This window comes from Vicugna pacos, chromosome 26 (genome assembly GCF_048564905.1).
Source record: "Vicugna pacos chromosome 26, VicPac4, whole genome shotgun sequence".
Classification (NCBI taxonomy): domain Eukaryota; kingdom Metazoa; phylum Chordata; class Mammalia; order Artiodactyla; family Camelidae; genus Vicugna; species Vicugna pacos.
The window spans coordinates 18,862,778-18,886,803 of NC_133012.1; the positions used below are offsets into that span (position 1 = coordinate 18,862,778).

General features: G+C 43.2%; 1 protein-coding gene across 4 annotated transcripts in view; it reads left to right on the plus strand.

Moving 5' to 3' along the window:
* The window catches only part of FAT1 (FAT atypical cadherin 1), a 109,123-nt gene extending 86,388 nt beyond the window's left edge, over positions 1–22,735 (plus strand). For 2 of the 4 annotated variants that reach the window (XM_015249180.3, XM_031691424.2), the window contains exons 13-28: positions 727–960; positions 1,786–2,175; positions 3,467–3,681; positions 3,931–4,068; positions 6,274–6,417; positions 6,911–7,108; positions 7,503–8,304; positions 8,440–8,571; positions 9,985–10,142; positions 10,812–11,274; positions 11,947–12,100; positions 12,262–12,372; positions 13,856–14,487; positions 15,063–15,200; positions 20,228–20,263; positions 21,263–22,735. In XM_015249180.3, the coding sequence (XP_015104666.2) occupies positions 727–960; positions 1,786–2,175; positions 3,467–3,681; positions 3,931–4,068; positions 6,274–6,417; positions 6,911–7,108; positions 7,503–8,304; positions 8,440–8,571; positions 9,985–10,142; positions 10,812–11,274; positions 11,947–12,100; positions 12,262–12,372; positions 13,856–14,487; positions 15,063–15,200; positions 20,228–20,263; positions 21,263–21,891 (4,574 nt within the window). In that variant the 3' untranslated portion in view covers positions 21,892–22,735. Of the gene's footprint in view, positions 1–726; positions 961–1,785; positions 2,176–3,466; positions 3,682–3,930; positions 4,069–6,273; positions 6,418–6,910; positions 7,109–7,502; positions 8,305–8,439; positions 8,572–9,984; positions 10,143–10,811; positions 11,275–11,946; positions 12,101–12,261; positions 12,373–13,855; positions 14,488–15,062; positions 15,201–15,707; positions 15,761–20,227; positions 20,264–21,262 lie in introns of all 4 variants that reach the window. The other 2 variants (XR_001460211.3, XM_015249182.3) reach the window with 2 other exon arrangements.
* The last annotated feature ends 1,291 nt before the right edge of the window (positions 22,736–24,026 follow it).

Below are 24,026 nucleotides of genomic sequence, written 5' to 3' on the forward strand. Positions count from 1 at the left end.
TTCTTCTTGTAAAATTGATTCTCATGCTATGAAAATGCCATCTTTCAGAAATGTAAATGGCAATTTAATGTGTAAAATCGGGGGTGAGATAAAAAATTAACAACAATATTATCACCTACTTGAACTGAGGATTTAAAATGTTCTTTGTATCAACTTCTTTTTAAAAAACTCAGAAGTTAAACTATATTTCAAACTTTCTACTTTATCCATTTTATATATATTTGGTTTTCTTGGATTTGTGCCTGTAAATGTATAACTTAGTATAATCTTTAAAATGATTAGTGATATTTTATTTGTCTTTAAACCTCTAGGATTGTTTTTCTCTTACAATTTGTATTTTGTTAAACTGAAGGTCAAGTAACAGTTTTCTATTAGGCTCCCCCCACATTAATTAGAAGCATATGAATCTAATTTTTGAGCCAATTTAAAAATATTGTGAATTTGGTAAATTGGTAGTAGCTCTTTCGCTTTTCAACATTATATGTAATGCAAGAGGCCCTGGCCTTGAGACCTGTATGACTGACAGCTGGCCCCTGGCAGGGTTTAAAAACCTCCAACCTAGAGGGCTGCTGCCGCTGTCTACTCACCACTGGTAAAATCGTTCTCCAAAGGAAGGCTGTTACTCGGATTTTGTAAACTTAAGAGAAAAGGGGAAGAAAGAAGATGCACTGGTGCAGTTCACATATTCAATCTCAAGCAAGTCCATTTATTTCTGTTTGTTTTTAGGAGAGCTGAAAACATCAGCCCCCCTCGATCGCGAGGAACAAGCAGTTTATAATCTTCTGTTCAAGGCCACGGATGGAGGAGGAAGGTTCTGTCAAGCTAATATTGTGCTCACATTAGAGGATGTGAATGACAACGCCCCCGAGTTCTCTGCTGACCCTTACACCATCACCGTGTTCGAGAACACGGAGCCTGGCACGCTGCTGACCAGGGTGCAGGCCACAGATGCAGATGCAGGTACCGCCCAGATGATGCTTTTGCCTTCAAGCTATGCTCTACAACCTCACGAGCCTCTATTTAAAACACACCCACACCTCGTGTATCCTACCTCATGTGTGTTGAATCATTGTTGTGTTTGCATTAAAAGTGGAGTGAAATCTTTAGAATAATGAATTCATTTTTAATGAATATTTGAAGCCTCAAAATTGTGCCCAGTGAACTTACTGTCATGCCCCCAAGATTCTGGTCAGTGATGGGATTAACTGATCTTTATATCCCGTTGAATTAGTTAGTGAAGTGTTATTTTTTGTGTATAAACCATTAGTGACAAAGAGATTTAATATCATAGGAACATAACAGAAGCAAATGCTAAATTGTTCTAATTTTACAGAAGTTTCAAAATTTTTATGGAGAAAATAAGACTCTAGGGTATATATATTCGTAGCATTTTGAAAGCAGAGAATAAAAGTAACTTCTTCAGTTATACCACTACCAAACAATTAGAAGAATAGCAAAGATGTTACTTTTCTAGTAAATCTTCTTCAATGAAGCTAAATGCTAAATAGGCTTCATTTAAAAGATCTGCCGGGTATTATAGCATAAGTTCCTATATAACATAGTCTTAAAACGCAGATAACTATGAAATTATATTTACATTTGTTTAAAAGCAGTGAACTGTTAATCTAAAAGTTTACTTTTTAAATATCATAGTCATAAGAATTTCAAAATAATGTATATTATTAGCATTTTCCCTTTTTCATATATATGGTACGTGTTTTTTCAAAAAAATTTGTTTAAATTTCTTGAAATAAAACATTCTGACACAATGTCATGTCTTGACAGGATTGAATCGGAAGATCTCCTACTTGTTGGTTAACTCTGCTGATGGGCAATTCTCCATCAATGAATTATCTGGGATCATTCAGTTGGAAAAGCCTCTGGATAGAGAGCTGCAGGCAGTGTACACCCTTACTTTGAGAGCTGTAGATCATGGTTTGCCAAGGAGATTAACAGCCACCGGCACTGTGGTTGTATCTGTTTTGGACATAAATGACAACCCACCCGTGTTTGAATACCGTGAATACGGTGCCACGGTGTCTGAGGACGTTCTTATCGGAACAGAAGTTCTTCAAGTGTATGCAGCAAGTCGAGATATTGAAGCCAATGCAGAGATCACCTACTCAATAATTAGTGGAAACGAACATGGAAAATTCAGCATAGATTCTATAACAGGTAACCTACCAGGCAGACGGGAGGAAGCCCTTTATTCTGCCAAGAAGACTAGACCTCAGCACTTTGCCTGATGCAAACTGACTGGTCATAGAGGTCAATAGATACTCTACACATAAAACTCCAGTTTTCTTTGTGTTGTTATTTTAAGTGGGATTCAGAGTGGTTTAGAAGACTTTAAACAATAGTTCTACATAATAAAATACATTTCTGGCATATCTGTTATAACTGTCAGCAGAAAAACTTAAAATAGGAAATTAAAACATCATCCTCTGGTAGTTTAGTAAAGTTATAAGATGTAGTAAATCAGTAAAGATAAAGAGTGGAAGGTAGTAGAAGCTTTTGCATAATGGCGCCTTTTAATGCCCCACGCGATCTTGTGTGAAGTCGCTTCCCAGGTGAAACAGTAGTTTGACTCTCTTTGCTCTTAGTTTCAGTAGAGGGCATCTGATCATTCATTACATTGACTTCTTCACTGTGGTTGTTACATACAGCAGTCAAAGCACTTGGACTGAGTCACTTCCTGAGTGACTGCCAGCAAGGTCAGAAGTCATTGGAGCTCTTGACTCTCGCTGCATCAGTACTTCTGTAGTCTTGCTCATCTGTCCTCTAAAATAGCTGAGTCTTAGAGCACTATAAAACATGGCTCCATTCAAACTGTTTTCAATTGTATGTGACTATTTCAGCTGAAAGGTAGCTGTGTGATGATGCTATTTTAAAATGTACTTTAACACATATCATAAAATTGTTATTTTGAGGATTCTTCAAGTAGAATATAACGGAGTGAACAGGAGAGAGTTTAAAGGGATTATTAAATCAAAGAAATTGCTAAATCAGAAAGGGATTTTTTTTTAATAATAGGATATAGTTATTCTAGAGATTATTAAAAAGGATGTGCATTTCTGTGAAAGAAAGTATGAGACGGAAAAGGACACAGAAGGCCAAAGAATAGAATTTTTATGTTTTCTTTTTATTTTATTAAAGTCTGTAATAAACTGTAGTTAAGAAGAGATAAGACATTAATTATTTTTATAGCAGGGATGCAAGTAGTACTGACTAGGAAAACAATTTATCACAAAGAATATCAGGAAAATAGTGAAGAGAAATATATAAGGTCCCAACGATGGGCAAATTCATGTTTCAATTGTTGAATTAAGAAATCAGAAAACATACATAAAAGGTATGTAAATCATTGAAGATTTAATTTGTCTAGAAGTGTTTGTCTATTTCCGTCACAGGAGGAGAAAGTGGTGGCATTCTAAAGCACTGGAAGTAATTTTGGTTTTCTGTTTAGGGGCCATATTCATCATTGAGAACCTGGACTATGAAAGCTCCCATGAGTACTACCTGACTGTGGAAGCCACTGATGGAGGCACGCCTTCCCTAAGTGACGTTGCAACTGTGAACATTAACGTAACAGACATCAACGACAACACCCCAGTGTTCAGCCAGGACACCTACGCAGCGGTGATCAGTGAAGACGCTGTTCTTGAACAGTCTGTCATTACGGTCCGTCCGTTTTCCCCGACAGTTTTCTTCCGGGTCTTTGCAAGAGTTTTTAGTGAGATTGATCCAGTTTTTGTAGTGGCTGTGCTTGAAAATAATTTGAAGATAAAGAAATGTCCTTTGTTAGTCTAGTTACTGACTCTGTCATGAATAATTGCCTTAAAACAGCTGGCTAGTGATAGCAGAAATTTGCTTAACAGACCTCTGTCCCTGCCTTACCCGTCTGCTAAACCAGAGCCTGGTATTTTCTAGGTTTTGGCAGATGATGCTGACGGACCTTCAAACAGCCACATCCACTATTCGATTATCGATGGCAATCAGGGGAGTCCGTTCACAATCGACCCTGCCAGGGGAGAAGTGAAAGTGACCAAACTTCTAGACCGGGAAGCAGTAAGTGGAGAAATCGGACTTAAATTGTTCACAGATTATCAGATCAGCGGTTGGAAGTGCCTTGTATCCACCTCTGCTGACATTTTAGAAAGTGTCAGAAGGGTCAAACCAGCCTTGTTCTCAGGACCTGACAAGCACCATAGAAATACTTGAAAAGCAGTTGCACTATGAAAATCTCCAGGATATGTGATGTGTTTCAGACTAATATGAAGTTTGGATAATAAAAGTTTGTATTCAGGACGAAATTACTGTTGGTGCCAGGGTTTTGAGATGCTTCATGGAGCTAGACACTGGATGTGAAATAATGGCAGAGATTTGGAGAACTGTAGTGTTGAGAGATGCGGATTCCCCGTGAGGAACGACTTGAACACAGGATGGAGGGAGGCGACCAGGGATGTGTGTTGGGGATTTTATTCAGTTGTGGTGGAGTGGAGGGGTCATAACAGCAACTGAGGGAGAAAAGTTGGATTAAGTGTTTCAGAAACAGATTAAGGGCCGCAGACAAAACCAGGTTGGGCCCGGAGCTGCAGGCAGTGGGCAGTTACCGATGCCTGTGAGTCTAGGTGAGACAGTTCGGGCAGGTGGTTCTGGAAGACGAGTCCTTCAGTAGGTCTCAGGGTTGCTCAGAGCAGTGAGAGACCAGGGAGGTGGGAGGACAGTGACAGTTCATCATTATGAGGCAGGAAGAGCCCGAACTAGGAAAGTAGCGGTGACAGTTGAATGAAAAGACAAACGCAGAAACTCTGTAAAGGAAACGGGACCCACCGAGCCAAGGCAGCCGTGGTGGCCGATGGCGCGACTGTTTCAGTCTTGCGGTGACTGGCCGGTACAGGGAGGTCGGTCGCAGGGTGTAAACTTAGCCCGGGAGAGGTGGTCGGATGTGGTTTTCCTTGTACTGGTTTTCAGAGGAAAATGGCATACTGAAGTAAAATTATTCAGTCAGGATTGGGAGATTTAATCAAACTTAAGAGACTTGAAAGTTGGAGGCACGGCTGTTACACCTGCCTCTGGAGATGACTAGGGAAGTGATCTGGGTATTGAGATAACTGTGGGCAGATGAGGAGAGAGGCAAGCCAGGCTGCCTCTGCCCGTCCCTCCCCCCGCCCCACTCCGTCCATCCGTCCACCCCTCCACTTACTCATCTGCTCCCACAGACGGGAAGGGAGCTGCCCCAGAGCAGGTGAAGTGAAGGAAAAGTGAGGGAGCCTTGGTTTGGGGAATTAGAAGGGCATTGATGATAATACAGACTGTAATTTCAGGAGAATAGTGGCTTAATCGAGATTAGAGGAATTTGGGAAGATAGTGATGAGCTATTTCAGTCAAGTCTCAACTCTCTCTTTTTCTGACCGTTTATTTTTGAGCAGGGACTCTCCAAGAGATTCAGAAGCATGACGCTTGTGCTTAGGTTTGCAATCCTGCTGGGCAGAACACAGTTTAGTATTTTTGACGAAGAACTTCTCAAATCCTTTCATATACTAATGTCCATTGTGAGTGAGCAGAAGAGAGGCCGCAGGGTTCCCAAGCCAAGCTGCCCTCCTTTTGTTGGAATATCCTGCAGGGCAACACCCTGCAGCACTGCTCTGGGGTTAGCCAGCTTCCTGGCCCCGTCCGCTGCTCATTCTGGAGGAGAGGCTGCCTCATAATTCACTTAATTTTGCAGGAAGTCACGAAGAGGGAATCTTAAGAGATGTAGACAGTTGCTGCAGTCCAGGTGTTGGGGAGGGTGGTCTGGAGTGTCCTGAGATGTTAAAAATGACCAAGCAGCTGGGGGTGGGCGGCGGCTGGTGTCTGTCCTCAGACTTGTGGCTGAGAGTCACATTCGGGCCTTAGGGACGTTGCCTTCCCTGCCATCACTAACGCGGCAGCCTTTGAGCTCTGTTACCATGTTTTCTCATCATGTGTATTACTTTTCTGTCTTAAGTTTCTGTTAGTCTGCAAGTTTTTAAACTTAGAATGGTTTAACGGAATGGGTATGTTTTTGAGTATCGTCAGGTTCTCAGCGCTCATAGTAACTTTTTCTGTTGGGCAAATACATTCCGTTTCGCAAACAGTCAGTTGCAGGGTGCTTGTCTGTAGGTGAGGGAGTCGCCCACCTACAGGACACAGATGTGCCTCTCCAGGTGGGCCGAGGCACACTGCAGGGTGTGCCCTGTTCTCGGGGCTCGTGGAGATGACGCGCATTCTCTCTGTCTCTTCCCCGGAAAGATTTCAGGTTACACGCTCACCGTGCAGGCTTCTGACAACGGCAGTCCCCCCAGGGTCAACACGACCACCGTGAACATCGACGTGTCTGACGTCAACGACAACGCCCCCGTCTTCTCCAAGGAGAACCACAGCCTCATCATCCAGGTGAGCTCCAGTCAGTGCCCCCCTGTTCACATGAGCTCCCTCAGTGGCCTCAGTTGTTCCTCTGAAGTTTCTTTCTTTTCCAAAGACTGCTTTTTAGAAAAATGGGAAGAGTGACATTACGGGGGTCTCCATCTATACTAAACGATGGTCCTTCCCCAGGTGCTTTTCTCTCTCTTCTTTTTGTGCTTCGGTTTTTAAGCTGTTCTCATAGCTTGATTCTTCACCCTTGCGTTTCCTCCTTGGCCCTCCCTCCCCTCCCCCTCCAGACACCCGTCCTGCCTCCCCCACCCCTCCCCCACCTCCCCCACACCTTTCTTCTCACCGTCCTTCCTTTCCCCCCTTCTCCCTTCCCTCCTCCCCATCACTGCCACCCTCTCTCTCCTCCTTTCAGATGGAGCAGCAAAGTCTGTTTTCTGTATGTTCCGTCTGATAGAAAGCGTGCCTGTGCGGTGAGGTGGTGTTGACAGCTGTGTGGTTCCCTCACTCTGCGCAGGAGAACAAGCCGGTGGGGTTCCGCGTGCTGCAGCTGGCCGTGACCGACAGGGACTCCTCTCACAACGGCCCGCCCTTCTCCTTCAGCATTGTGGGTGGAAACGAGGATGGCACATTTGAAGTCAACCAGCAGGGAGTCCTCCTGACCTCGGCTGCCTTAAATAGGAAAGTGAAAGATCATTACTTACTGCACGTTAAGGTATGACAGCCTCTCTTTATGATTTTATTGTGGATTCCTGCTTTTGGTGGTTTTCTTCTCAGATGTAAACAGTTTACGTTTCATGAGAAGACAAAACTGAATTAGAATGAGGGGCGTTTTTTGTTTTTTGTCAGATCTTTATTTTTATCCCAAAACACTTTGAGGCTTATTTATTTGTTCGGTGACTTTATCACAGACATTGGTGGAGCTGAATTTCAATATGAATCAGTGAAAAAGCCAAAAAGAGCTGTTTATCCTGTCCTTGATAATGCTCACGTGGCAGATTAAGCATCTGACAATTGATAGTATTTTGGAACTCGAACAACAAAAATACATTTTTACTAAGAAGCTGTAAACAAAGATGAAGGTGATTTATTTTCCCCCGTCCGTGTAGGTGGCAGATAATGGAAAGCCTCCGCTGTCGTCTCTGACGTACGTTGACATTAGGGTCGTTGAAGAGAGCATCTATCCTCCTGCGATCTTGCCCCTGGAGATCTTCATCACTGCTTTTGGAGAGGAGTACTCGGGTGGTGTCATTGGGAAGGTCCACGCGACCGACCAAGACGTGTATGACACGTTAACCTACAGTCTAGACCCCCAGATGGACAACCTCTTCTCTGTGTCCAGCACGGGGGGTAAGCTGATCGCCCACAAGAAGCTGGACATCGGGCAGTACCTCCTCAACGTCAGCGTGACGGATGGGAGGTTTACGACGGCGGCTGACATCATGGTGCACATCCGACAGGTGACCCAGGAGATGCTGAACCAGACCATCGCTATCCGCTTTGCCAACCTCACCCCGGAAGAGTTCGTGGGCGACTATTGGCGCAACTTCCAGCGAGCTTTGCGGAACATCCTGGGTGTGAGAAGGAACGACATTCAGATCGTTAGTCTGCAGCCCTCTGAGCCGCATCCACACCTGGACGTCTTGCTTTTTGTAGAGAAGTCAGGTGGCGCCCAGGTTTCCACAAAACTTCTTCTGCACAAGATTAATTCTTCCGTGACTGATATTGAGGAGATCATCGGTGTGAGGATATTGGATGTATTCCAGAAGCTCTGTGCAGGACTGGATTGCCCGTGGAAATTCTGTGACGAGAAGGTGTCTGTGGACGAAAATGTGATGTCCACGCATAGCACGGCCAGACTGAGTTTTGTGACTCCCCGCCACCGGAGGACAGCTGTGTGCCTCTGCAAAGGTAACACACGGACGTCTGTGGAAACAGACGGTGCAGATACTTCACGAGCAGCCTCCGAAGGCTGCACAGTAAAGGTCGTTTTCTTGAAACTCCTATTAATTAGCTCTCCCCCCCCCCCCTTCTTTTTAAACAAAGATGGAAAATGCCCACTTGTGCATCATGGGTGTGAAGACAGTCCATGCCCTGAAGGGTCTGAATGTGTCGCTCATCCCAGAGAGGAGACGTACAGCTGCGTCTGTCCAGGTGGCAAGTTTAGTCAGTGCCCAGGTGAGGCCTCAGTGATTAAGGATGCTTTTATTTTTTTTTTCAAAAAGTGACTTGCAATGTTTCTTACCATTTTCTTCTTTGTTGGAGTTCATAAGGATTGTAAAGTGTGTTTATTGTAACAAGTCGGACATAGAGATGATGAATAAAGAATAAAGTAGTAACTTTTTCCCTTCTCTTCAACTCACCTGAGTTAATAATTTGATGTTCTTCCTTCTCTGTCCCTAGAGCTCACGTAGACACATAATCCCATGTGCACAGACTTACTGTTCTTTTTCTCTCACACTCTGCTTTTTTTTTTTTTTTTAAAGAAGTTAAAAAGTGATCATATCTAGCATAGTCCTCTTTGCCTCTGCTTAGCGGGATATTATGAGCATCCTTCCAAGCCCCAGTGCTTCTCGGTGGCTGCACAGCCTTCCCTGGCTTGGCTGCACCACCGTTTATTCAGCATTGTCCTCGTGTGTGGAGACTCAGCTTATATCTTCTTACGTGAAAAGAAGAATCCTCATGCGTGTGTCCTCACGTGTTGGTGCTTTCACTTCTGTACAGCAGATTGTAAGACCAGGACTCAGCTCTGTCAGATGAAGCACCTTTTTAATTTTTAAATATACTAGTGTATTAGTTTCCAAAAAAGTTGTACCCATTCCTGTTTCTTCCACTCACGTGTGAAGGTCTCATTCCCCATTCTCTTGCCAGTGTTGAAGGTTTCCAATAAAAAAAACGAATTCCGCCATCTAATGGGCATGAAATGATTATCTGATTATTTTAATTGCATTTTTCCTAGCTACTTATGCAAGGTGTCTTTTCATTTACTCCTTGCCTGTTACCACGTCCTCTTCTGTGACTGGCCTGTTCATACGCTTTGCTTGATTGTCTGGGTTATTTGTCTGTTTGTTCTTTTTAATGTGTGGAGCTCTTTGTGTGTTACGAGTATTAACATGATCTGCATCCTGCTCTCTGTATTGCTGATCTTTTGATTTGTTTAATTTTTATTTTGTTGCTTCTGCATACTTTTACATAACACTTTTCATCTCTGGATGGATATCTTCATCATTTTTGAAGAGTGAGGATTGTTTTATATCTTGTTTGAGAGGGTCTCCCAAACCACCTTGAGGCTATGTAAATATTTTCCTAGATTGTTTTCTAGTAGTTTATATTGGATATTTTATGTTTAGATCTTTCATTATTTTAGAATTGATTTCTCTGTGATACAGTAGTCTAATTTATTCTAAGTGGAGATCCAGTCATGCTGTGCTCTTTGTTAAGCAGATAGACATTTCCCACTGAATTGAATGTTACACTGTTGCAATCTTGGGTTCAAAACTTGGATCTGTTGGGGTGGGGGTAGATTTGTTCACCCTCTTCAGAATATGCTTAAACTTGGATCTGATTTATTCTTTCCTCCTTGATTCACAGGCAGTTCATCCATAACGTTTACTGGGAACAGCTTTGTGAAATACCGTCTAATGGAAAATGAAAACAAGTTGGAGATGAAGCTGACCATGAGGCTGCGGACGTATTCTGCTCATGCGGTTGTCATGTATGCTCGGGGGACTGACTACAGCATCTTGGAGGTGAGCATTTGTGCATATTTGTACCTCAGATTGTGGAAGGCTTTAAAAACATAAATTCTGTTTTATGTTCAGATTGTCTGCTTTTGGGAAAAAAAATCAGCATAATGAAGTGGCTGAATTCTACATTCAGGTGGTTTGTTGATACCCACACTGAAGTTTTGGGGGTGAAAGTTCATGGGATGAAAAGCTCTTTTTGCTCTGCAATAACTTAGAGATTTACTTCTATTCTTTAGAAACATTTTTAGTTACCTGTGACAACTACATTCAGACTCCAAGTGACATTACACCTTATTAATGTTAGAGTTTACAGGGGGATCCTCCATATGCTTGAAGTGATCATTGGCTTGCCTACTGTTTTTTTCAAAGCATGATTCATTTTTGACTTTTGATATTCCCTAATGCTGTTTTCGGTGGTGGTTCAGTTGATGGTTAGTTATCAGTTGCCTGCACGATGCCTTTAGGATGTGCAGTTGGCACTTGATATCCCTAAAAGGTCTGTCTTAGGTGCACAGTGAACAAATGAGCACATTTTCTGTAGCACTTCAGTGCGAGGCCTGGCTGAGTTTCTGCCTTCCGTCACCAAACACACATCTTCGTTAGGTGTTTGATCAGAGACTGTCCTTGCAGGCCGCGTGAGAGTAACGTGAACAGTGATTGTTTCCGTCACAGATTCATAACGGGAGACTGCAGTACAAATTCGACTGTGGGAGCGGCCCCGGCATCGTCTCCGTGCAGAGCATCCAGGTCAATGACGGACTGTGGCATGCGGTGTCTCTTGAAGTGAATGGAAACTACGCCAGGCTGGTTCTGGACCAAGTCCACACCGCCTCGGGCACGGCCCCGGGGACACTGAAGACCCTCAACCTGGATAACCACATGTTTTTCGGTGGCCACGTCCGTCAGCAGGGTTCCCGGCACGGAAGAAGCCCCCAGGTTGGCAGTGGCTTCAGGGGTTGTATGGGCTCCATTTATTTGAATGGGCAGGAGCTCCCCCTGAACAGCAAACCAAGGAGCTACGCGCACATCGAGGAATCGGTGGACGTGTCCCCGGGGTGCTTGTTAACAGCCACGGAAGACTGCTCGAGCAACCCTTGCCAGAACGGAGGCGTGTGCAACCCCTCCCCGACTGGAGGTAGGCTTCGCGATGGCGTGTTTTGTACGTGTTACACCTGCGTGCGCTCAAGGGGCAGTTCTCCACGGGTTTCTGTTTTTCCCCTTTTTATCTGGTCGGTTTTGTCGCATAGGCGTCAGTGTGGGATCTGCGTGGCCGGAGAGGTGCTTGAGCCACGCGGGGGCTTAGACGTGGTCCTGAAGCAGCTGCAGGGCCAGCGTCTCCCCGCTGGGCTGCAGACACGCTGTGGCGTGTCCATTCTGCACCAGTAGCCACGGGCAGCCACGGCAGATCCTGGACTCTACTTCCAGCTCTATGGACACTGCCCCAGGGGGTTAGAATGGGGTCCTTTGGTTCTTCTCGAGGCCTCCAGGGATCTGATGGCCCAGCAAGGGGACGGGCTCGCTTTACATAGGAGTGGGAGTGTGGCATTCCAGAAGGCCTTGAGCCCCTCATAAATTACGATGAACTCAAGCTAATTATGAGTTCTCCCTTCAGTTCTTTGTTTTGGTGATACAGCAGTGGAGGTTCTGCTGAGAACTCTTTACCCAGAGGGACTGGGAACTTTACTAGGTTTTACAGATCTTGGAGAGCTAAGTCTTCACCTGCTTAACCTAAATGTAAACACCAGTGTCCTAAGACTTTCCGAGCCACTGAATGACAGGACTTTGTTGTTCCCTTCCGCTGGTTTAGGTTATTACTGCAAATGCAATGCCTTGTACATAGGGACCTACTGTGAGGTAAGCGTCAATCCGTGTGCCTCCAACCCATGCCTGTACGGTGGTACCTGCCTCGTGGACAATGGAGACTTCGTTTGCCAGTGCAGAGGGTTGTATACTGGGCAGAGGTGTGTCTGTTTTTCTTAACTTTCATCGTTAATTATAGCATTAAAATGTCTAATGTAATCACGCACATAAAATGTCTACATTTGTTCATGTTTTCTGTTTTGCTGTATTTGTTTGCTGTAGAAAGATCAAGGTTTGTGCTTATTTTTTCCTTATTTTTTAGATGCCAGCTTAGTCCGTACTGCAAAGATGAACCCTGCAAAAATGGTGGGACATGTTTTGACAGTTTGGATGGTGCTGTCTGTCAGTGTGACCCAGGTTTTAGGGGAGAAAGGTAACTGGCTTTTTTCAGGATTTATATTTGTACCTCTCTTTCATGTCATAATGATTAGCAGATGCAACAAAACTTTATTTGGACTACACTGCTTCCAAATTTGAATTCAGAGCTCCTGTTGGCTCCCTGTATAATTTATCTTTCCGTCTTTAAAAGAAGAAAATATTGAGCAGATGAATATAATATTATAATGCTTGAAATAGTATATGCTTGCATATGTAATGTTTCCATACTTTAGAAATATTATTTATAAATAGAGAATGTATGGGTATTTGCAAGAAGTGAATGTTTGTGGAATGCGTAAGATTGTGGTGTGTTTAAAGCAGACACCTATGGATTTGTTACCCATCTCTCTTTGAGAGTGAGGGTAATGACGTTTTTTCATCGTTTATGTAGCATCTCAAATCGTCCTCAACTCTATCTCATTATATTTTGTGAGCCTTCCCTAATCCTGAGAGGTGATCATTTTTTTCCAAGTGAAGAAAATGAGGCACTGAGGTGCTTGGTGACCTTGAAAGGACAGGCTTTTAGTTCCAGATGTCACTTCACCTTAGACTTTCCACCAATTCAGTTTAAAAAATTCCCCAGTGCATGTTGTCTGTAAGTGCCTAGTGCTGTCCTTTTAGAAATGCCTTCATCATGTCAGTCTTGTTCGAAGGCTTGAAGTGGGACCTGCTGGCAGGGATTCACATGAGGTCTTGCTCCGGGGGTGGATGTGGTCTTGAATTTGGCCGTCAGTCACGTAGTCTTCATTCCTAACTCTACCCTCCTGGCTCTAGTCAATACTCAGTATATTTGATGAATTACCTCAGTAATCAGAATGCTCATGCCAGGTGAGCATAGAGGATGGGAAGTGGATACATTTTATGACAGGAGGAAGGGTTTGAGAAGTGTCAGGTAGATCTGTACTGGTACAAAATATGCCCACTGGGGAACGCAGAGGGGTGGGGACTTGCATGTGGACGATTCTGGTAGGACGAGGAGCTGAATGTTCAACAGGGAGAAACACTTAAAGATGGAAAGCAAGGATTCTTATAGCTTTTCACATGCTTTCTGGATCTATCATATCCCCACACAGGAACATTTTCTGAGAAATCTAATAAAACCTCTTAGAATACACGTATCAATGTGCCCATTCTAAGTTTCTGGATCAGAAATCAAGACAAACTGAGGTTTAGCCTGTGAGTTTGACTTAGTAACCTGTGAAATCCTTAGAGAAATGGCAATTAAACATCACCTCGACGTAATGTTTATATCCCACTCATACAGAACACAGAACCAAATGGTGAATTACTCCAGGAAAGGGTTTGTGTGTACTTACGGTTGTCGGACTGTTGTTCGTTGGTGGTTTTACACATTTGGCTCCATTCTGGGTGGATCTTACTAAGGAGGGAGTAGGCGTTAGTGTCTGAGATGTACAGGCCGGGCCCATCCTGATTCGTGTCGCAAAGGCCTCGCTTCTGAGTCTGGGCTGTCCCAACAGGTGTCAGAGCGACGTGGACGAGTGTGCAGGGAACCCCTGCCGCAACGGGGCCACTTGCGAGAACACGCACGGCTCCTATCACTGCAACTGCAGCCACGAGTACAAAGGGAGACACTGCGAGGACGTGGCCCCCAACCAGTACGTGTCCACGCCGTGGAACATCGGCCTGGCCGAGGGGGTCGGCATCGTTGTTTTTATCACGGGGATATTTCTGCTGGTGGTGGTGTTTGTCTTCTGCCGCAAGATGATAAGTCGAAAGAAGAAGCAGCAGCCAGAACCTGAGGACAAACACTTGGGACCCAGCGCCGCATTCCTGCAGAGACCGTACTTTGATTCCAAGCTAAATAAGAACATCTACTCCGACGTCCCACCCCAGGTGCCTGTCCGGCCTATTTCCTACACTCCGAGCATCCCAAGTGACTCTAGGAACAACCTCGACCGAAACTCCTTCGAAGGGTCAGCTATCCCCGAGCACCCCGAGTTCAGCACCTTTAACCCCGAGTCGGTGCACGGACACCGCAAGGCCGTGGCCGTCTGCAGCGTGGCCCCCAACTTGCCTCCCCCGCCGCCTTCCAACTCTCCTTCCGACAGCGACTCCATCCAGAAGCCCAGCTGGGACTTCGACTACGATGGTAGGAACGGCTCCTTTCACCTCCATCGGGAAATCTCTTCCTGGTGCCCGAGCCCCGGCTGAGCGCTGTGGCTGTGCTGTTATCCTGATTGAGACATTGCATCCAGTCGTGTTCCAGTTCACCTGGAAAGATCACTTCATTTTGGGGATTGATGTGGGTTCTCAACTCTAATTTGGGGGGGTTATTATCACAAAAATATTGGGGGGGCATTTGCATGATGCAGGTTTTTTCAGACATGGCCAGAAGAAGTGACAGCATTTATATTAGTTGCCTGACTAATATATTTGATGCTTTGAAAAAGGCCTGTGTACCATTTTCAAACAAAATTTTAATTCCCCAGTGTTGTCTCATGATATCCGCAGGCAAGTTTATTGCGAATTTCTTTTCTGTGATTCCGCAGGAATATTTGTCAGTTTTTGGTTTTTGTCTTTCATCTGATGCTTCTCTTTTTTCCTCTTAATTGTTCTTCTATTGCATCGGTCTCGGGCAGGCTTTGGGTCAGGATACAGCAGGGAACAAAGCAGTCTTTTGTCTTCGTGGAGCTGAACTGTTTGTCTGTCATCTCCTCCTTTCAGCCAAAGTAGTGGATCTGGAGCCCTGTCTCTCCAAAAAACCGCTGGAGGAAAAGCCTTCTCAGCCGTACAGTGCCCGGGAAAGCCTGTCTGAAGTGCAGTCCCTGAGCTCCTTTCAGTCGGAGTCGTGCGACGACAATGGTGAGTGAACGGAAGCTTGCGCGCTCGGGCTCGCCCGCTCACTGTCCACAGCCCTGTTCACGCGACGTCATAGAATCACCTGGGCGCGCCCGCTGCCCCGGTCGGGTCTCAGATTGCTGTCACGTTTCACTGTTAAGCAGTGCCTTGGACATCCTTGCATGAACATCTGCTGGGGAAAACACCTAAAATGTTCCAAGTGCTTAGGTATTTGAACCGTAGCAACTGCTCGGTAATAAGGAGGAAAATATAATTAATTGACAGATAACGTCTATCCGATTGGTTAATTCCGGATTGACTTTTTTTTCCATGATAGTGAATATTATAGAAGTTTTGTAGGTTTTTTAAAAAACCCTTGTCACAGCTTCCTTGAGCATGCCCCACGCGCACAGGCTCACACCTCTGCACCCCTGGGAGGAGATGTTGGAGCCTGAAATGTTCGCCTTCAGTAGCACCTGTGGTATTACAAGGTCTCATTTGTCTCTCCCCCCGACTCCCCTGCGGCCTCAGCTCGCATTTGGATCAGAGCGTACTGACTGAGAGCACAGTTTAAGAGATTGCTAGTAAGTTTGATTATATTTCTAATGAAGAAAGTTTGACAGTGGGATCTTTGGTGCCAGTTATGTTAATCTGATTTCCTAGGGCAAACTGCGTTGGTAACCAGCTTTGCCGTCTTAGCACATACCAGTAGAGAAAACTGTCAATATTCAGTAACACAACGGAGTGAGTGTACAGTGGAAATTTTTGAATGTCAGAATTAGCCAGTTTGACTGTAATTTATTTTGCATGAAAATGCATGTGTAAACATTTAAAATATTTTATTGATGAAAAGAAATATCTCACTAATAATTATTTTGGTTATCTCTATATCCACAGTAATCTTGTCCATAATAGACTGCAGAGTCCTTTTCCAAACTAAGGATGGCCATAAGGACATTCCATTCATTCCTGAGCCATTTCAAGCATGTTATGTATGACATCAAAGTACACCTGTGTTTATTTTTTAGTAATGACGTCTGTGAACATAGCTTTGCCTATTAAGCCAACAACAACAAAATAGGATTATTTCTTTCATCAGGTTTAATTCTAAAATGTTAGAGTTGCCAATTTGTGTAATTATATCTTAGTCCTTAAACACTCTTCATAAATACATTTTGGAATTTTGTCACTATTTTATTTCTTTTCCTAGTTTTTTTTTCCATTGTAATATCATTCTTAATACTCCTAAATACTTTTAGTAAACTACAGTTAAATTAGTTATGAACATTAATTGCCAGATAATACAATGTGAGGAAAAAAACATATCCAGGAGTATGTGTATGTTAGTCTTTATCATAATTTTAATTATCAATCATAAGATTAAACTCTGTATTAGGGGTGTATTTAATTTATGTTTTGTTTTCTAAGGCTGTTGTAATAGGTAACTACAAACATAGCTGCTTAAAACACAATGAATTATTTATCTTCTGGTTCTCTCGGGTGGAGCTCTAGTGTGTGTCTCTGTAGGTTAGAACTAAGGTGTCAGCAGGGCTGCCTCCTTTCTGGAGACTCCAGAGGAGAACCTGTTTCCTCCACCTTGTCCGGCTTCTTCAAGTGCCCACATTCCTTGGCTCATAGCTTATTATTCCTCCATCTTTCAAAGATGACAACATTGCATCTCACTGGCCATTCTTCTGTTGTCATATCTGCCTCCAATCATAGCCGGGAAAGTTTCTGTCCTTTTTAGAACCCTTGTGATCACATTGGGCCTGCACAGATTATTCAGGAAGAGGTCCCCATCTCAAGACCATTAACTTAATCCCATCAGCGAAGTCCCTTTTGCCAAGGATGGTCACATGCTCACAGGTTCCCAGGATTAGGATGTGGACATCTCTGAGGGCCATCCTTCTGCCTGTTACATGCATACTTATTTATCTTGGCATAGATGCTTCAAAACAATTCAATACACGAATGAAAAGAGAATTTACACAGGAAACAGCCAGACAGTCTGCATTTCTCTGCTGGTATGTTAGCTCACCAGCTGTTAATGCATCTGAAAAAAAGACAAGAAAATTGGGGTGGGATTACATAGAACAGAGACAAAGCCATTTTTGTATTTGTATTGCCTATTTTACCTTGTTATCTAGCTCTTAATTTTTTTTCCTTGGGAACAATGTATGAGTTTATTAAATGGACCCAGAGAATTGTCTTAGCAAGTATTTGACTCTTTGAATGTGAAGTCTTTTTGTCCATGGGATGTTAAAATAAAAGATTGTTTTGTCATGATTTGTTTCATAATTTTAATTGTGAAACAAATTTATAGCTAAAAATTTTTTTCCTAGATTACAATATAATCTGTTTACTCTGTTCCTTTGATGAATAATAACAAATATATAGCTTGATTAGAAAAATCTGAGACATGTAAGGAACAAAGTGCAGGGGTCATGCATAATTATATGATGTAGTTAAAGTATTCACATTTTTAAATTACAAGGTTGAAATTATATAATAAGAAGTCCTATTTAATGTACTGTTTCCTAACTAACTGAAGATTTTCCTAATTTACTCCTTTTGTACCTTTTTACAAGCTTCCATAGTGACTGTAATACACCGTGTCAATGCTGTAGTTGACATGGTGACTAAAGAAGGTACAGTCATGTGTGTGCTCTGTGTCTGTGTTCACAGTGACCGTCCCTGGAGTTGTGTGTCTGTGCCTATTATAGTGCTAGAAAAAGTCCTTCTGTTACGGTTCTGAGGAGGTTGAGTACTTCTGTTTTGTGCAGTGTGTGTATTCATTATTCCAGGTACATTGCAAAAATACGTTTATATTTGTATATAGTCTTTGTGACTTCTTGCCGTTCACAGTGAACTTTCACAGATGCCAGACATCACCCATAGGGTCTTCACAGCTGCCTTTATATGACCCGATACTGAGAAGTTAGATAATTCTATCCAAAAATATTTTTAAATATAAAAAATTCTCTTCATATGGATAGGAGTAAGACTTAATAGCACACAGCTTTTATAATTACCTCTAACCAACTCTTCCCTTTTGGATTTTCCCTGAGTATGATCAAGGAAATTGTAGAAGGTATATTTTTATATTTGGTGGAGTGAAAATCATTTAATATGAGGCTTTATCTGTTCAAAATGGTAAGAACTACCTGCCTTATTTTAAGTTAGCCATTTATCAGTGCACTGAAATTCGAGCAATCACGTGCAGACCGCACAGGCATTTCCAGACTGTAAATCAGATCGCCGGAGGGCTTGTTAGAAGCCGGGTAGTGGGGGCCCAGCCCCAGGGGTCCTGATGGCGTAGATCTGGGTTGGGCCCTGAGAATTTGTGTTTCTAACAAGCCCCCAGTTAATTCTCGTGTTACTGGTTTAGGGAATCACACTTTGAGAACTACGGCATAGATCACCAAGAGAACATAAAGCTCAGGGACCCTTTTTGCTCGGACAAGCCTGTTGTCAGGATTTAGGTGAGAAGAAGGATGCTTTCAAGGCAGATTTGATAGGGTGGGGCGGGGGCGCTGTTTCAGTGTTTACAGGTTACAGTTACCGATGAGACTAACACTTACTTTCCCAAGATGTATCGTGTCTTGCTTGGTGAATCAGAAAGTCATCTGTGTTTTGTCTAGTGACATCTAGTTTTCCTACCATGAAATTCTAGTATTTTAAATATTGACAGAGTTTAAAGAAGCAGAATGTAAACAGTTCTTTCATTGCAATCTCCTTCATTAAAAAAATTGTCATATTAAATATAAATTGAGTTTAAAATTGGAAACTAGTTTAAATTTAAGAATTATTGAGTGCCTGTTTAGTAACCATAGTTATCAATCCTTTTTTTTTTAATTTAAATCCTGTATTTTTACGTTTTTTTGCAGGCTTTTTAGAATAAAAAAAGATACATGTTAGCTAAATACTGGCTTATCATTTTTTTAGAATCACCACAATTTTTTCAGTTTTTGATTTGAATTCCTGGAAGAGAACCATCAGTCAAGTCTTATTTGTTCCAAATGAGTTTATCTCATGGGTTTTCAAGAACATCATTGAAAGAACATAAAAAGAACATAAGAAAGCGTTGACCTTGTTTAGAAAATCACTCATCACTGTGATTCCTGCTTCCCCAGTAACGAGAGTCATGCTGATGGCCAGCAGTCAGTGCTTGACCTGCGTTACTGATTAATCCTCATAATAACTAAGGGGTTCCCACCCCCTTTTCAAAGATAAGAGCCTGCCGCTCGGGCCGGGTGAGCAGCCTGTCCCTGGGGTCCCGCGACTCGCGGCGCCTTTCTGGGCTTCGTGCTGGCGTCCTGGGTGTAAAAGGAGAACTCTGAGAGAGCAGGGGTCGCCACAGCTTTGGGTGGGTCCAGGTTCAGTGCAGCCAGGGGCGTTCAGTGCAGCCAGGGTGGACAGTGTCAACATAAATCATATTCCAAATGGGCATGGTTTGGAGAGATTTTCTTTTAGCTGTTTGTAAGTAAGTGTGTTGGTGGTTTCTGAGTTGAACAGACACGTGAAGGCTACGTTGTGCTGTAAATAAAGCGTGTCCCCTAAGTAGCTGCAGCTTATGTATTTGCATCATCGCCTAAGTGGCCTGATGTTACTGAGCCTTAGGGGGGAAAATGACTTCATAGCACTTCTCCATAAAATGAGGGTGTCATTTCAACTCCATATCAATTTATTTTTTATTAGAGCCTACAGACTTCATGTTAATTATTCCTAACAAAGTCCTGTGTTTTCAGGACTAGCCCTGCCAGAGACCAGGGAGAGAAAGTAAAACCACGTCTGAGTGTCCTGGCAGAGTCTCTCGTACATCGTCACTCGTCTTTTTGCTCCACTCCCACGTCCCATTTTATCCGTGCTGCACAAGTTTCTCACCATTTGGAATTTTCATGGATAATGGTTGAGAGGCACAGTCCATGGCTGACTGGGCCTCGGAAAACAGTTCCTGTTGTGTTATGTACTTAGCTTTATTATTGCCTTTTCAGCCGTCTTTCTCTTTTAATTACACGTGTTTTCTTTTCTCTCTACTCTGCCACCAAAAGAGTCTTTGGCTGCTCCTGACCTCAGCAAATCAAGAGGTGACTTATGCATGCCAGTTGTTCACTGATACTCGCTAGAGCAGATTGGCGCAGCTCTGACCCAGCGCTGACTTGCTTCACGTGTTTGCGCAGTAACTAGTACCCGGTTGTTTGTGCCTGCATCCTAAACACCGACTGCCTCACCTTTTCCTGCAATATCCTCGGAGGGTGCAGGGGTGGGAACTACCCCCAAATTGGGAGGGTTTTTTCTTTAATAATTACACTTTTATGTAGTTGAAAATGATCCGTAGTCCTTTTTAAAACAACAAAAAATTGGCTGTTGTAGTTTTTCAAAAACTATGTTATATTTTTCAGGGTTTGATTGCATTTTGCTTGATTTGGAGGCATGCTTTTCATATGTCACTATATTAATATAATTTGGTGGGGTATTTAGGGCTGATGAAAAATAGTACAATTTTTAATATTAAGCATATGACTATTATAAAGGAAATTTATTTTTTAATTTTAGCATGCTAAGATTGCTTGTGTTATTTTAAAGAGTCGCATTAATTAGCATTTTTTTAAATGACAGATAGTGCAGATCAAGTGACATTTGATACTTTACTAAATAGAGACTTCTTTCTGAAAGGACAAAACTCTACTGATGTCCTGAGACTGAACTAATGCTCTTCTTCTTGAATGGGTTCTAAATTACAGAACGAAAACTGAAAGGATGATTGGAATCATTTGAAGAAAAGTGCATGTGATGTAGACGCTAGCACACTGCTTCTGTTAAAACTTCATTTCTTTGAATGTTAGGTGCTTACGTTAACTGTAAGTCCACGTTTTAGAAGCAGAGCCTAATTCGTAGAGGTTCTTAAAACTGGTTCGAGGTGGGAGGCTGTCTTCAAGCAGAGACCAGGGGTTTCCGAAGTGCTGTGACCCGCTGCGTGCGGGGATGCCTGCGCACTGTGCCTGTTGCATACGCTGAGCTCTTTTTTCCGTGGCACAGATGCGCGGGAGGAAAACACGTTGACATCTGTTTTCTTCTCTGCCAAGGGTATCACTGGGATACGTCGGATTGGATGCCAAGTGTTCCTCTGCCAGACATCCAGGAGTTCCCCAATTACGAGGTTATCGATGAGCAGACACCCCTGTACTCGGCAGACCCCAGCGCCATCGATACGGACTATTACCCTGGAGGCTACGACATCGAAAGTGATTTTCCACCGCCGCCAGAAGACTTCCCCGCGCCCGACGAGCTGCCGCCCCTGCCTCCGGAATTCAGCGATCAGTTTGAGTCCTTACACCCTCCTAGAGACATGCCCGCCGCCGGGAGCTTGGGGTCTTCGTGGAGAAACCGGCAGAGGTTCAACTTGAATCAGTACCTGCCCAGTTTCTACCCCGTCGACGTGTCTGAACCTCAGAAGGCAGGCCCTGGCGAGAACAGTACTCGTAGAGAGCCCTGCAGCCCGCCGCCCCCGGGGTATCAGAGGAACTTTGACGCCCCCGCTGTAGAAAGCCTGCCCTTGTCCGCGTTCGCCGCCGCGGCGTCCTGCTCCGACGTGTCCGCCTGCTGCGACGCGGAGTCCGAGGTCATGATGAGTGACTACGAGAGTGGGGACGACGGCCACTTCGAAGAGGTGACGGTCCCCCCGCTCGATTCGCAGCAGCATACGGAGGTCTGACGCTCAGACTCCCCCGAAGTGCCTGAACTTCCCTGAACCTAGAGGGTCTCTCCGCGCTCTCCTGCGTTGTTCTCTGCAGCAGTGCTTGCGCGCTTTTCTCGGTGAGCTGCAATGAGCATGGCTGCACTGAACCCCGCGCCTCCTGACCTGTTAGCCATCGCCGGTGTCCCGACCTACTGTCATGCGACGAGACCTGCGTCCTCCGGGCCATTTCTGAACATCGTTCTGTATTGACATCTGTCTGTGTTAAAATAATGCAGCGAAAATCAGTCATACTATCTTGTTAGCATGATTCATGTATTTATATAGATTCGATTATTTTAATTTTCCTGCCCTTCTTTTTGTGTAAATTTTATGTACAGATTTGATTTTTCATAGTTTTAACTAGATTTTCAAGCTATTTTGTGCTATTTGTTTTTGACCAGATTTTGGTGGTATTGTGTCATTACCTAGCACCCTGTTGTTTTTTTTGTTTTGTTTTGTTTTGTTTTAATATAACCAGGGTTTCATTATATGTCCTTTTCAGCTGAAATATGGCATTTCGTTAATACATTTCAATATAGTCATTCATTTCTAGCTGTACATAGGATGAAGACAGATCTGGTACATGGACATGTCTTAAATAAATGGGTTACTGTATTTTAGAATTATAAACATTTTTCATTACTGGAAAGTGTACTGGGGACCTTCTGCATACCTGTTTAGAACCAAAACCACCATGACACAGTTTTTATAGTGTCTGTATATTTGTGATGCAATGGTCTTGTTAAGGTTTTTACTGAAAACTACCATTAGCCAGTCTTTCTTACTGACAATAAATTATTAATAAAATACTTTAGCTTTACTGCCTGTTTTTCTTCCATATTTATACTCCGGTTCAGGATTCAGTTGATGAATTGAGAAAAAAGGAAGGAAGGAAGGAAGGAAGGAAGGATGGATGGATGGATGGATGGATGGGTAGGTGGGTGAAAAGATGGATGATATAGCTTCTTTGACTTCAATGTGGAAAGTCTTCCAATGGCCAAAACCAGGCTGTACTTACAGTTGTTGCCACAGGGTGGCAGTAAATGGCTACTTGATTCTGCTCAGAACTAAAGGTACAAAGGCAAATAGTGCTCTTTTCTATAATAAATATTTTCTAACGGAAATGTGAAGAAAATTTTTCTTACACGTTTTTTATTTTATTACTTTCTCAGCCACAATTTAAATGCTTCTATGGTTTTCACCTATGATTTAAAGCAAAAACAAAGTTTCTATGAAGCATTTTATCTTTTTGTTGTCAAAGATGTCACACTTCTATATGATTTAATTTTGCTGCTTTTAAGAAGTTTTCAATTTTTCACAGAATTCCCAACATTAATGTCTTTTTTAAAATCCAATATTAATGTCTTTGTATATTCATTTTTGTTCCTCTTCAGGGCAGATTTCTAGATACGTGGGTTATTTGTTTTCAAAGTATTGAATATAACAACATTCTAGGCGTAAGACAACAAAAAAAAGCTGGAACAGGCATTCTTAGATATTCTTCCCACGGAATTAGTGCTCTGCTGTGGTCTTTCTATGACAATGTTCTTCTCATGCCTTTTTCCTGTCATGGCCCATGCAGAAGATGATAATATTTTTATGGTCCAGTAGCATGAAGGGACTAGGCTGCTCTCAACCAGAGGTTCCAGGTGTGTTTTTACAATGCCCCGGGCTCCTTCCAATTGCCCAGAGGGCGAGAAGGTCAGCATCTCAGTGCAAGAACTCTGGATAATCCTGCTCTTTTTTCTCTTCCTGTGAATTTATTTCCATGAAAAATAAAATCTAGGTAAGAACCAATCATCTTCATTAAATTTGCCTTAATTTCCATTTAATCTTCAGGGACTTTATATAAATGTAGCACTTAGGTTTATAAGCTATCCAACCTGGAAAACTCTCGCAACCCTCCCCAGCCAGCGTGCCCAGCCTTTTCTCAGTCGATGGGTTCCCTTTAGCGGCCATCTCCACATTCACCAGCCTGCGCAGTCTGGTCAGTAACTTTGTGAAAGTCAGGCTGTCCTTTCTCTTTTGCAGACTGGCATTCATTCTGCAAACTTTCCGATTGCTCTTCATCTAAGACATGAAGTTCAATTTCAATTAGTGTACCAGCTGAG